Raw genomic sequence first — 15,040 nt, 5'->3', positions numbered from 1 at the left:
AACTTGTATGTTTGGGATGACTTTTTGGCTAATTACGAAAAGATGTGCAAAAAGTAGAGAGAAAAGAGAATTTTTGACTTTTTGGTATGGGTTGTTGGCTTTTTGGCTAATTTAGTAACTTTTTGGTTAATTGGCTAAAATAGCCTCTTGCCAAACGAGGCCTAAGACTTTTGTTGCTTCTTGGATCAATTTGCAGCTTCTTTGGCCTTTGAGAAACCTTCCTTGTTGCTGGAAATGAGGTGGTGGTGGTAGAGCTTGGTGGTGTAGAAGAAATGGTGCTTAAGGACTTAAGGTTTTTCAAGGAAATGAGAGGTATAGAAATGGAGTTGTGTATGGAAGCTTGAAGATGAAGTTTTCTAACCCCAACAAAGGATATATCTTGCTTGCTATATAGGCCAAAAAGGGGGTGTAAAGGTGGGGGAAAATGAGAGTAACTTTCCCCCACAAAATATCCCCCGGATAAAGATCTTTTCTGGGGGATAAAGCCCCACAGCTGTAAAGGGAACAGTGCAAGGAGCTCGGCCGGCCTGGTACTTTTGCTGCAGGTGGCCGGCCGGCCACACCCCCTAGCCGGCCGGCTAGGGGTCAAAAAGGTCAATCAGATTTTCTGGCCGGCCACCAACTGGTGGGGTCCTCCTATCTGTGTACAACACAACCCTGTGGTTAAAAGTCCAAGAAAGTGGATCCAAGGGGTTCAACATTAGCCCGGAAAGAGGGGGTCAAAAGGGTCAAGTTGAATTAATGGCCGGCCATGAACTTTTAGGGTCCTCTCATGTGTGTACATCACAAATATGTGGTTCAAAGTTCAAGAAAAAGGGTCCAAGGGGTTCAACATTAGCCCGGAAGGAGGGGGTCAAAAGGGTCAAGTTGAATTAATGGCGGGCCATGAACTTTTAGGGTCCTCTCATGTGTGTACATCACAAATATGTGGTTCAAAGTTCGAGAAATGGGCCCAAGGTGTTCAACATTAGCCCGGAAGTGCGAAAAACGGGCGCCGGAGGGCGTCGGAGGATGTATAACTGGTTGCTGCAACAATTGCTGGCCTCCCACCCTTCAGTGACCTCCCCGGTGATAAAACAGAGGTACCTGCCAAAAATGAATGAAAACCGTTGCAAAACGAATGCTCGGGGACCAAAACGCGCAGTTCGGGGTCCCGAAAATGGGCTTTAAGCACCGAAAGTGGCATTCGGCCACGAAGTGGGCTTCTCAGCCCCCAGTGTCCCTCAAAAGGGAGAAAATAGGAAGTATGCCAAAAATTAGAGCAATAGGAGATGGTTAAGCGGTCCCGAACCGAGGCACACGGCCTGACGGCTCCGAAAACCGGAAACCGGACTCCGAAATGGGAAAAATGGCCTACGGCCACCAAATGTAGCCTACGGACATTGAGAGATGGTCTATGGGACCTCTCCCTCCCCTCAGGAAAAGAAACAGAGAAAACCGAGTCTAGTTCGCAAACCGAGACAAGGCACAGAAGAGGGTTCGGAAGTCCGGAGGCAGGGCTCGCGGCCACAACTCTGAAACTTCTGAACAAGCACATTATGCAATACCACCAAGCGCTCAATCGGTGACGTCTGAGTCTTAAAGTCGGTCAAAAATGGGGTGTCTACACCTATTTTCAGCATTTTTGAAACACACTCCTATATGCATGCTTTCATTCTCATGCTCTTTTAAGCATCCTTGGTCATTGTTTAGACAACCTTAATAGGGAAATGAAATAGAAACACATTAAAAGGGAATTAGATTATAGAACGTTTGATTGAGATTTGAGTTTCAATATGTGTATTGTGTAGGTGGACGTCCAAGGCCTAATATCGATTTAACCCCCTGTGAGTAATGTCTTTTATAAAACTATGTTCGAAATATATTTTGAAATTGTTCAAGATTGGTATTTTGAATTATGTTTTGTTATCTATGAATGAATGCCACTTTTGAATTGTAATTAGTGAGGTCCTCGCCTGGAGAAAACAATACTGTGGCCCATTGATTAATAGACCCTTACTCGGGGGAAACAATACCATTGGCCATCAGATTAATTGAAACATAGAGATCTCTGATGTTAGACCTTAATGATTCACATTGAATTATGAATTATTGATTGACCTATTATGGTTTCATTGGATTGACCCGTGTGGTCCCACTGACTTCAGCACATTATCTCATTGATACTCTATTGGATGTACCATGTAAATTGGATGAATGATTATTGTCATCGCAAAGAGATTGATATGATTGTTTATTCTAATGGTTTGCTTATTGACATGAATTGTTTCGGAAATGAAAGATATGTTTTGTAACATGCTGGACTTCATTCATATAAAACTTTTATACTGATATTACTCACTGAGTTTTAACTTACCCCTCTCCCTTATATATATGTAGGTGAGCAAGTGGGATGTCAAGTTTAAGGCAACCTCAGTGTCTACTCCTATGAAGTCGTTTTTTAAGTGTCTCCGTAAAGGGAAGTGCTTGGACTCAAGAGGAGTCAAGCCTATTAACCCATCTTTTGTTTTGTTTTATTTATTTTGATGCTTTAAAACTTGTGATGAATGATGATATATAAGCAATCCAACTTGGGTATATTGTATATAAGTTTGATTGAAGTTTAGACTTTTTAATATTTATGATTTTGGCATGTATGCACTGCTTAATGGATTTAGTTACATTTCTTTATTGCTTCCGCTAAGCCCTATTATTATATTATGATTGTTTTCGTCATTGGGGACGAAGGTAATCCAGAATTACTGACCGGTCATGACCTAAGCCTATAGGTACGAGTTCGAGTCGTGACAAATATGATTCTGGACACACACAAAAATATACGTATTGATGAGTTTTTTTCAAATTGTACAAAAAATAAAAAGATCCATGGTTCCAATTACCGCAACCGTTATGTTACGCCTTACACCTCCACAACCGCAACCGCGCCACCGCCACAATTACGACAACCGCAACCGCTTTTCAAAACCTTGGGTGAGGGCCTCAAGCAAAGAGTGGAAGAGAAGTAGAGAAAGGATGGTTGCTGTGATAATAAGTTTAGAAAATACAGTAGATATGAAGAAAAAATATAGAAGGAAAAGAAGGAAAAAAAAATTACCACTACGTTTGGTTTAGTTTTCAAATTAACATTTGGATCAAAAAATCTAAAGACATGTTTGGTTAATCAATTTTCAAAACTATTCTCTTCTCTCTCCTCTTTTTTTTTTTACCTAGGGTAAATTATACAAATAATCCCTGTAATTTACACGATGTGTCAATGTGGTCCATCTTGTTTCAATTTGCTCGATTTTGCCCCTTAATTTAACGAATTGTGTAATTTTAGTCCAATAAATAACAATTGTTAAGTTTGATGGACGGAAAGTCAAACTATGTGTCAATTTGGTCTTTATAGTTTACATAGTGCGTCAATTTGATCCTTGTCAAAATCGAGCAAATTAGAATAATAGAGACCAAATTGACACATTATGTAAACTATAAAAACCAAATTGACACATTATGTAGACTTTCCGTCCCCCAAACTTAATAACCGTTGTTTATTGGACTAAAATGACACAATCTGTTAAATTAAGGGGCAACATTGAGCAAATTGAAACAACAGAAACTAAATTGACACATCATGTAAACTACAGGGACCATTTATATAATTTACCCGTCTACTTTTGAATAAATCAATCTATCAATTTTTCTCGCTCCTCTCTCCTCTCTCCTCTTTCATTCTCTCGCATTCTACATATCAATTAATGAAATTTTCTCTCACACCCCCATCTATTCAATTACAACAACAAAAAAAATACAAATCATCCCCAAATTATTTTCAAAACTCATAAATAAAAAATTTTCAATTTTCAAAATTCTTTTCAATAATTTATCTTTCAAAATATAAGTCAAAACTTAAAATTCTTTTCAAAAACTAAACCAAACGGACATTTTTTTACAAAAGGTCGTATTGTAACTTAATTCCAAAAAAAAAAAAAAAAAAAAAAAAGAAGTCTCAACTATAAATGTAAAAGTTTAAGTGTTATAATTGAAAAATAAAATACTAAAATAAAATTGATGTAAAATAAAAGGGTGCAAAGTGAACAATAACTAAAGGTGACACTATTTACGATACTTTCTTTTCCACTCACTTTATTGGACTTCATTTTTTTTTTTTTTTTCCCCACTCAATATGTCCAAACTTTTGAGTCATCATCATACATCTTTGTTTGGAATCATGCAACCATTAGAGCTTTTGCTTTTAAAGCTTTTTCTTGGTAGATGTTTGGCCAACTGCTGGTCCACACTTCCCAGGCACTCTGCTAATTAACCTTCTTTTTTCTTTTTTTTAATTAACAAAAACTTCACACTCATTTTTTTTTTTTTTTTTGAAAAATGTTAAAAATTTCAAAAGTTTTACCAAATTTTACTCTCTTTTTTCACACACATATGAGATATTTGATAAAAAATTTTGATAAAATTTTTAACAATACTCTTTTTTTTTTCTTCGACAACTTAGTCTCAAAATGAAAGAAAATCCAATCCAATGTAAGAGGCCAACATGACCATAATGGAGAGGAATAAGAATTTGATTTGAAATTTTCTTCACATTTACGAGTAAAATCCAATCTATGTAAGAGACTCACAAGGAGTTTTCTTACCATCTTACTTTAAAATTTTCAATTCAAATTGATTAAATTGTTACCTTGTCCTGTTTGTCAAAGACTTTTTTTTTTTTTTTTTTGCATATTTAGAGAAAATATTAAAAATAATGAGAATATTTTATTTTTAATTTATTTTCTTCACTAAACTAATTTTTGAATTTTTTTTTTTTTTAAGTTTAGAAAACTCAACCAAAAAAAAAAGATTGATCCTAACAAAATTAATGATCCTGACATTACTAAGCTGAACAAGTAATTTGGACATGGCTCCCAGCCCAAGTTGTCTTTTTAGGAATTTCATGGGCCCATTACAAATACTTGCCTGAAATTAAACCTCTTTTCATATTTGACCAAAGGAAAGGGTGGCCTACTTGGTTGTTATTCATTTTCTCCATTTTCATTGTCCTTATTTTTGAAAACATAAACAATTAAATTCAAAAAACACTCATCATTTTCAAAATTGTTATATTTTTTGTGTAGAAGCAATTTTGAAAATTTCAAAAATAATGAGAAAAATTTTCAGAAATAATTCACCAAACAAATTTTTTATATTTAAAAAAAATGAAAACCGAAAATGAAAATATAACCAAACATACTTGAACCTTTGATTTTTTCATCCTTCATTAAACAACAAAATCACAACCTTATTGATGATGGTTATATACCAATCACAGAAATTTGATGAAATTGGCTATAATATTTTTTAATATATTTTTCTAACTCCCTCCTGCTACAAAAAAATCCCCTCTCATCAAGAAAATTATTTCACGTCCAAGACCATTGCTCGGTACCATTTAAAAATTGACAAATATCTGTTGTCTCCTACAATCCCAAAAAAAAAATCAGTGTAACCTATTGCTTTAGCTAATGAAAGTTAATTTGGAGCACTACATCGACTTACCCCAAGGCCATGGAATAACTTCTCCTCCTTGAATGAGTCAAACAACAAATTGAGCCTTTCAAGGAGAAATTTGCAATCTTCAATGAGGCCCTTGTGTAGGTGGTTGTTTTCTTGCTCCACAGTAAGGAAAATTGGTACCGAAGAACGGGAATTCTATGGTGACAATGTAGAGATTCCTCTCCCTAAAGGGTGGAGAGACCCTCTCAAAATTAGATGGTCATTTTCTCTTACTCTACTCCACCTCTGCCTTCTCATTCTTGCCCCGTTCGAATTTTTTTCGTCCCATTAAGGAAGTGGGACATATAAGGATGGTAATAAGTAGGTTAGGTTATGAGGGGAGGGTCTCTACCTCACTCTTATCCCCATTTCTGCCGCTTGCCCTCACCCCTTACCTGACTCTCGTGGAACTCTCCCCCTCCCCCACTCAAATCTACAAATATAACCCTCAATCTGACCCTACACCATCCGTAACACAATAAGAAATTTAACAATAATATCAAAATTTAATAATTAAAAATAGAAAATGCTATTTATAATTTAAAAAACAATATATATTAAAATTATATTGTATATAACATAATAAAAATTCAATAGATATTATATATATATATATATATATATTCTATAAAAATTCAACAATATTTTGTACACATTACATATATATGCAATATTATTATTTATTTATTACTATATTTGCGGGTCGGGTCGGGTAAAAAAATTACTCTATCCCACCCCTGACCCGAACCCAATTTTATTTTTTAAAAGTTTCCCCAAATCTGATCCTATCCTATTCAATCACTCTCAAACCCAGCCCATTAGGGTCAGGTGAAGCCGGGGGCTCAGCAGATCAAGGCATTTTGCCATTCCTAGGTACGGGATAGGTTTTGCTTTCCCCTCTCCGTTCTACCTGACTCTCGCACCGATTATATTTATTAAATATATTTATATATATGTATATATACATATTTGCACTATAATAAAATTAAAACACTAAAATGTTATACTTAACATTAATTTTTATTCATTTTTTTTATCTTATATCTTATAGTTCTATTAAGTATAAATTATTCTTCATAATATATTATATTTTTTGTAATTTTTATTAATATTTTCATTCTTCAACTTATAAAATTTACTCATCTCTCGCCCAGTCACTACCACCCCCAATTTTTCCCGCCCTTGATATAATACAAGACAGAGGTGGATTATTACAAACTCATCCCAAATTCAATCCATGACCATCCCTACTCAAAATGATTTATTAACTCAGTTTCAATTTATTGTACCGAATCCTAAGCTTTCCACAAAGCCTAGCATCCAAGTTATAGATTGACCACATACCATATGTGGTCACGACGTTATTGATTTCTAGTGACGGTGATAAATGAAACGGTAAACGAATCGAATAAGTTGAATAGTTAATTGTTCAAGTTTAGTTTGATAACTTTAACAAGTTTTAAAATTTATTTAAACTTAATTCGTTAAACTTTCAAACCGATCTCAAACGAACTTTTTTCGAGCCAAACTTAAACAGTTTGATATTTTATATAATTTTAAGTTATTAAACCGAACCGAACAAGCAATTGACTGATCAAGCTTAGTTTGAAAACCATAACGAGGTCTAAAATATGTTCAAACTTAATTTATTTATTTAACGAACTGAGCTCAAACGAGCTTTTAATAAGTCGAATACGAGTCAAGCTCAACCTGTTTGATTCATTTATCACCTCTAATTTATAGTAATATGAACCGAAACGTAAAACACAAGTTCTTTTATTGTAGTTTAATTCACAATGACAAAACAGAAGGAAGAGAATGTCAAAGCAAATGCGATGTTACTAATTTATAATAATATGAACAACAACATAAAATATTAAAGGTTATTTTGAAAAGTTAATTAAAAAATAACTTTTTTGTTTTCTTTGACTTTTTAAAAAAAAAATTATAAAAAAATAAAAAGATAATATAATCCAAAATAGGTTGAAAATCAAAATTTGACTTTTAACCCTCACCAATAATCTAATTCAAGACCACAAAACAAAAGGAAGAGAAAGTTCAAGCAATAAACAATTATTAATATATATAAAATAAATAAATAAATAAATAAGGGAGAATCACATGTAATGGGAAAAGGGAAACAAAAATTATCAATACATAGAGGGTGCAAACTTACACCACGGCTTTTCATTTGCATCTCGTTATAAACACACTTGATATTCTCAAAAAAAAAAAAAAAAAAAACAACAACAACAACACAATAAAATAAAGGAAAATGATTTGGAGCCCTAAAAATACCCCCTAATCCCCCTAATTTCCAATTTGGACAACTTTTTTCTTTTTTTTTTTTTTTTTTTTAACTTGATATGGAAATTATGGGGATTAAGGGGGGTATTTTTAGGGGATGTAGCAATACCCTAAAACAAAACAAAACAAAACACTTGAGAATTGTACAAGCTATACTGTTCCAAGTTAGGAATGATTCCCCTAGCTAGCTAGTAAAGATATGCTATTAGGCACAACCTAATTTGTTGGGAACATATCCTCACTGAAAGCTATATTTGCATATATGCCCATCATGAGTCACTGATGTGTTGAAATGCTCTCCAACACTACTTCCTCTTTGGATTCTGCTTTTTGTTCATTTGTTTCCCCTTTTCCTTCTTTGTTCTTCCCCCACAGAACCCCATACAGACCTCCCACCAGCAATATGGCCCCACAAACACTGCCACAAATTCAACAACCAAAAAATAAAAAATAAATAAAAACCCTTAAAATCAATGTTTAGAAATGATCATATATATGCGTGTAGCACATGGAGAGTATAGATAAGTAAGCATATGGACCTTCCCACGTGAAGAACCTCCTTCCACAGGAATGATGAGAAGATTGCTGTTATGATGAGTGCAAATGGAGTGAACATGGCTGTAAATACTGGGCCTTTCTTCTCTATAGCCCATACTTGCAACCAGTACGTAATCCCGGTGACAATCACTCCCTGCCAATTTACATTAATAAATTGTCAAACTCAAGAAATTTTTATTTTAAATTCCATATATACATGTAAAAGAAGGATGACTCAGTGCATGAGAACTTGGTTAAAACGGAGTGGGAAATATTTGCAAGTGAGTATACATCATGGAGTGGGAAATATTTGCAAGTATACATCACGCATGTACGGGTACGTGGGTATGTGTGTATGTGCGAGTGCGAGTGCGAGTGCGAGTGCGAGTGCATGTGTGTGTGTGACCACAGGTATAGGGTCATGTCAATTTTTTTGGTGTGATGGGAGCAACATATTAATTCTTCAAATGATATTTTTTTCCTTATATTTTAAATAAGCATATTCCTCAAATGATTAAACACTAGACAATGAGCACGACAAGGATGGGTCGATGACTCCACTATTATACTCCTAACACTTCGGAGGAAATAGAAACCGCAAAAGTATTAAAAAAAGAAAAAGAAAGTCTATTTTTACAGAATTTTTATACAAAATTCATGATGAGAATATAAACAGGCTTGAATAAGACTTTTAAGTTGTATAATAGTAAGTATTCATTTTGCAGACTAAATACAAACAACTAGACATGTTGGGACATACCACATGGTAATATTTGAATAGCTTCATGAAAAAATTGCCAACCTATAATGTTGCTCCTTCGCACATAATATTATATTACCAATGAAGTCATCAAATCCAATGTCCTAAGAAAAATCGGACGTTTAAGAGAACAGAAATACCACATACACAGAATTTGAATACAGAATGCTGGACTTATTATAGGGCAGAATTATTAGGTTGACATCTTGTCAATATCTTTAATTTTGTGTGGGAGTTGGTTTATTTATATATAGCATTTGCAGGATTTAGGACCATTGTTTCTTTCCTGGTTATTAATACTAATTTCTCTTTCATTGATAAAAAGAAAAGTACATAGAGTGCGTGGGCCAAACGTAATTACTTATTTTTGTACACGAAAAATGCTTGGGAGCACTAATTAGTGCTCCCACTAATTAGGTGGCAGTGGGTCCCGCCATTAATGATGTGATGTTTTGGTCTTGGAGTTGTATTTTTTTCATTTTTTTTTTACTTTTTTAATGCATTAATGCTATTAGTGGTGATATTTCTAGTGGGATGAATCATTGATGTTTTGTACACCTAAGCATTTTAAAGAGAGAACAATAATATATAGACTAAGAAACATACACAATAGGCGACAGAAAGAAGATGAACATCCCATTGAAGCTTCCATGCTGACGCATTCCTCTCCACCGCAACAGCCCAAACTGCAGATTGTATGCAGCTAAAGAAGCATTGCAGAGTTGTCAGACGTAGTTTTGCTGGATATTGCTTGATTACAGGAACCTGAAAACATGATCACTGCTTTAGGAGAGAGAGATATAGAGAGAGAATTCTAAACAGAAATGCTATGTAACGAGAAAATACTCACAATTTGATATGGGGTGTAGGTCCCACCCGAAATTAATTTGATCTACTCATTTTAAATTCTAAATACTTTTATTGTTTTTAAGTACGTAGCATATTGATGGATTGTAAATGGACCTGCATAACAAGCCACAAGGACCATGCTGTGTTGGCAGAGAGCATGATAAGAGAACCTTTTACCCAGTCCCCTTTCGAATTACAATGGTTGATGGATGGGGTTGGAATTTCACTTGGGTTTGTCGAGAAATTGTTCATGAACTTTATAGGAGGTCCCTTGACAAAGGCAAACACCAAAGCCCCTGAAACAGTTAGTACAGAACCCAAAACTTTGGCGACTCCATGCCATTGCTTTATTGTAATGCTTTCCATCCTGATACCAGAAAAGTTAAGTCTTTATCAATCACAATGTTTGTGTATATATATATATATATATTTGTCAATTTTTTTATTTTTTATTTTATTTTCTCCACTACATATATAAATATACCTCAATAATATGGCCATCATGACGGTAATGACAGGAATTGTGTTTGTAGTGGCAGCAGCAAATGTTGCAGAAGTGTAGTTCATTGCAATATAGTAGAGATTTAAACTCAGGGTAAGCCTGAAATTTCACATTTTCTAGGTCTTGTTATAATAATTGTCATATTATAATCATATTCCACATGTTATATATTCTTCAAAAACATTAAAAAAAATAAATAAATAAAATAAAAAACTGAAAAACAACCTCATTAAACGTTGTAAGGGTTGTCCAAACAAGAATAAAGCTACGGACCCATAACTCATATACATAAATTTACCCAGAAAAATAATAATGTGATTCAACTCTTGTATTGTGGGGTCCATGACTAGAATGAATCTTGATCCACACTGGTTTTTCTGAGTAAATTTTCATTGTACGAATTTTGGATCCATAGCACTTCTAAATCAACAATAGAACCTAGTACATACCCAAATAAGGAAACCAAAAATATCTTCCATACTAATTTGTATGAGAGGGGAGCAGACTTCTTTCTGCAGAATTTGGAGGATAGATATAAGATCACCAACAAAGAAAAACTAAAGACATTGTTCATATATAGCTAAAGAACAGTAGCATACTAAGAAATGGAAAGTAGTTATATAGCAACCTTTCAATGAAGAAAGCCAACGGAGCTAAGACAACTGTGGCAAATGCTTGCCGATAAACAACAAACACAAAAGGGTTCATTCCTTTGGCTATTGCTGCCTTGGAAAACAAGGCCATGCCAGCATACACAAACTGTATAAAAATCATTGCAATATATGGCTTATTGCTGTCCATAAGGATGACAAAACTAGGTAAACTCTTCATCTTAAACTGTCTTGGCTTTGTTTGGGAAATTTAGATTCCATAGCTGTTCAATTTATAGAGAAGCCATGCACTAGAATACCCCATGCATGGTGCACTTTCCCCACCAATTGATATCGAGGTGGGTTCAACTATTTAGCTCCATAGCATGATTAAAACTCCAACAAATCAACCAATTCTTTTATGGAAAATGATATAAAAACAGAATTTATATAAAAAAAAAACACATCCAAAATGACGTGGCAATTACATATGTTGTATTGTGAACCACAACAATAAGTGTTCTGTTATGAAACAAAAGAATCCTAATGTGTCACGTGAAAATTATTTATAAAATTTTTATTTGTATAGCATTATTCTTTTCTCCTATTTGTCAACATATGCATTGAGGACCAGTTAAAAGTGGTTTTTATGCTAGTGCATCCTATGATGTACCGCTCAAAGGAGGTAAAAGTGGTTTTAGGGTATAAGTAACTTTGACATTAATTGTAGTCTACAAAATGCATGAAAAAAAAATGGAATTTTCGAATGCATTACATATGCCATCACAAAAATTCCAAATATTAGGGGGGTGTCCCATCATCACAAACTCCATTGATATACACAATTTATCTTGCCATTTCTTCTCTTTTGGTCTCATACAACATATAATAATAACGGCAAGCACGCCATTGCAAATATCTTTTGTGACCTCCATATTCATATCTCTTGTTCATCGCCTTTGCAAATATATATATATATATATATTTGCCACCCAAAAAAAATTATTTGCAATGGCATGGCGCCATCACAAAAAGTCTATTCGAGTAGTGACGTACTAAACTCTTGAGTTTGTCTAACAACAAAAACAACAACAACAAAAGAAATAAAAAATAAAAACAAGACGAAAACAACAACAACAAAAGAAATTTAAAAAAAAAAAAAAAAAAAAAAAAAGACAAGACAGAGATAATAATAAATATCTCTTTCTGATCAACCAGACCTATATAATTTTTCCATTTTTTTGTTTTATGGGTCTTGGCAAATCAGAGATAAGGCCCCAATATTAACACAAGACAAGAAGTCTTGAGCACTAGCACGCCTGTAATCATTTAAATCAGCACCAAAGAAAGTTTATTGGTGTTAATTGTTTAACTTATAGTACCAGAGAATTATGGTTTCAGAACCATTTTAATTGGTGTTTCTTGATTAAGAGACCCTACAAGTGCATTTGTGATGTTCCTTCTATAGATAAATGTCTTGAGAGCTTAATTGAAGAAATTATATAGCGATCATTAACTTTTCTCTTAACGTTGTGTTTAGTTGGGAGATTTGAAAAGAAAAAAATGAAAAGGTAGATGAAATATAAATGAAATATACCTACATTTCACTTAATTTTACACACATTTTTCCTTTCTCTTTCCCTTTCCCTTTTCCTTTCTATTTCTAAATCTCTTCTCAAATCTTCTAACAAACATGGAGAAAGATTTTTCTAGTCCATCATAGCCAACGTCGTCTACTTTGGTGCTTTTACCAGTCACTATCATGGTTGAGTGGATATGCACTTCACAAACCACAAAGATATTCCTCACAATTTGTATTAAGAATTTTATTCAAAAAAATAAATATGTAGTTTAGATTCATTCTAGATATGACGCTCATCATACAAGAATTGATTTTGTATTATATATTATTTTATGGTAAAATTCTTAACAAAAATTCAAACGCTCTGTTTGTTTGGCTAGAAAACATTTTTAGGCAAAAATCACTTTAACCTTCTTTGGTTTAGCCATGGAGTACTTTACCCCCTTATATTTCAAATATAGGCAAATCCCTGTGGTTTTGGATTAATATGAAACCCTAACTGCATTAACGGTAATTGCAAAATAACTTTAATACCTTTCTGACTTTGTGCCTCATATTTTGCTTTTCTTTTGTTCTTTCTGTATTCAATTATTATATACATAGTTTCTAACTTAAACAACATTCATCCCCTATATATACATAAAAAATTAATTCAATTACATCACAAATTAACCATAAATCCTTAATATTTATACTTAACTTCAAACTTTTTTAACGTAATTTTCATTTAATTATATTTTACAGATACATGCATACATACACTGTAAAAAAAAACACAATCTGAAATGGAGGTAAGGAGACAAAGCAATCAAACATTATAATGTGTAAACAGACCTACAATAACCAAGGAATCAAACACATTTTACAGTATTGAATTAATGAAGAAGTAAAACACGTTTACAGTAATGAAGCGCGCAATCTAGGGAGACGGAGCAATACAGCAAAGAAGTAATCGAGCAAAAGAGAGAAGATGGCAATGGAAAGAAAAGGGGCGGCGGAGACGGTGGTTGGAGAGAGGAGAAGAGGCGACGGTGATCGTCGGAGAGAGGAGGAGGCGACGACAATGGTCAGGGAGAGTAAGGGTTTGTAGGGTTTGGAAATAAATTATCAAAATTAGGGTATAAAAGTCATTTTATTTCCTATTTAAAAATAAATAACTAAAAAAAAAGGAAAAATGTTTGAGATCTCGTTAATCAAGCCCCCACAATTCAACTAATAATTATTTGATTTGATTAATGTCGATTTTTTAATAGTTACATGTTCAATAATATAGAATTTACCATCTTTATTATATCATTATTAATGTATTTATGTGTGTAAAATGTGAATTTATAGCATTGTTGAAAAAAGAGGGAGTAAAATTCTAGGATAACTCTAAGGTGTTTTTTGAGAAAATGGTTTGGGTTAGGGGTGGGCACGGGTCGGTTGTGGCTACGGAATCTCCAATCCGCCATCCGTCCGCCAGATTGGCGAATTGGAGAAAATCAATCCGCATCTATCCGTCAATCCAGCAGATGTGGATTGAGCGGATTGGCAGTTTGGCAGATAGATGCGAATCGGTTTGGCGGTTTAAAATTTTATAAATTTTCAATATAATTCAACTTATGTACTTCCTCAAAAAAATGAAGAAGGTATTACAGTCAACGACTTAAAAAAATATTACAATCACTGCATGTCTCATCCAAAGCAAAAAAGTTTGAAACTTTAGAATATCACATTCACTGCATGCCTCATCCACATACTGTAATCACAATATGCCTCATCCACATAAAGTATTATAATTTGTGGTTCTTAAAATATAAAAACAATTCAAACCACCAAAACCATGAACAGAGCAGTAGTAGAGATTGTATGTCTCTGTATTGTTACATCTATATCTGTTTGTGAAAATAAAAACCAACCAACATATATCATATTTTCTATTTATTATTTTTAGAGATAGATTTAAAAACCAAAATATATAGATAAATAATACGTTTATTTTTTTCAATTCAAAAAAGATATTCAAGTTGAAAACTTATTTTCAACAGAATATTTTTATTCTTTTTTAATTGAAAACACAAACAGAATATTTAAACAAACTGAAAACACAAAGTCTTATAAATTACTAGGGGTGTTCGCGATTTGGCGGTTCGGTTGCGGCCAAAAGAATCTCAAATCCGTCATCCGTCCGTCAAATTGGCGGATTGGAGAAAATCAATCCACAACTGTCCGCTCGTCATCACGCATCCGTCCAAAATGCGGCAAATCACTTCGGTTCAGTCAGTTTTGGCGGATCGGTATATCCGCTGCTCACCCCTAGTTTGGGTGGTTTTGGAGCTAAAATAGTTATAAAAAATAAAATAGACTTTTTAGCTCAATAAGACAAATATCACATCCAA

At 33.8% G+C, this 15,040-nt stretch overlaps 1 protein-coding gene across 1 annotated transcript; it reads right to left on the bottom strand.

The window, feature by feature from the left end:
• Positions 1 to 7,679: 7,679 nt before the first annotated feature.
• UMAMIT22 (nodulin MtN21 /EamA-like transporter family protein) lies at positions 7,680 to 11,396 on the bottom strand. Its single transcript, XM_028226220.2, has 7 exons — positions 11,116 to 11,396; positions 10,937 to 10,999; positions 10,470 to 10,586; positions 10,100 to 10,352; positions 9,743 to 9,901; positions 8,379 to 8,530; positions 7,680 to 8,257 (listed from the first exon to the last, which is right to left on the bottom strand). The coding sequence occupies exons 1-7, from the start codon at positions 11,316 to 11,318 to the stop codon at positions 8,116 to 8,118; spliced, it is 1,089 nt and encodes a 362-aa protein (XP_028082021.1). The 5' UTR covers positions 11,319 to 11,396; the 3' UTR covers positions 7,680 to 8,115.
• Between the last annotated feature and the right edge of the window lie 3,644 nt (positions 11,397 to 15,040).

This window comes from Camellia sinensis, chromosome 3 (genome assembly GCF_055761805.1).
Source record: "Camellia sinensis isolate YWXY chromosome 3, ASM5576180v1, whole genome shotgun sequence".
Taxonomy (NCBI): domain Eukaryota; kingdom Viridiplantae; phylum Streptophyta; class Magnoliopsida; order Ericales; family Theaceae; genus Camellia; species Camellia sinensis.
The sequence above is the reverse complement of the archived record's forward strand: the minus strand, read 5'-3'. Positions and strand labels throughout refer to the sequence as shown.

Bases quoted from the DNA above. Each gene is read 5' to 3' on its own strand.
- UMAMIT22 (XM_028226220.2), bottom strand. From the start codon at position 11,318: ATGAAGAGTTTACCTAGTTTTGTCATCCTTATGGACAGCAATAAGCCA. The intron at 11,000-11,115 runs GTTGCTATATAA...CAAATTCTGCAG, and splicing joins TTGGCTTTCTTCATTGAAAG to AAAGAAGTCTGCTCCCCTCT. The intron at 10,587-10,936 runs GTATGTACTAGG...GTGAAATTTCAG, and splicing joins TTTTTGGTTTCCTTATTTGG to GCTTACCCTGAGTTTAAATC.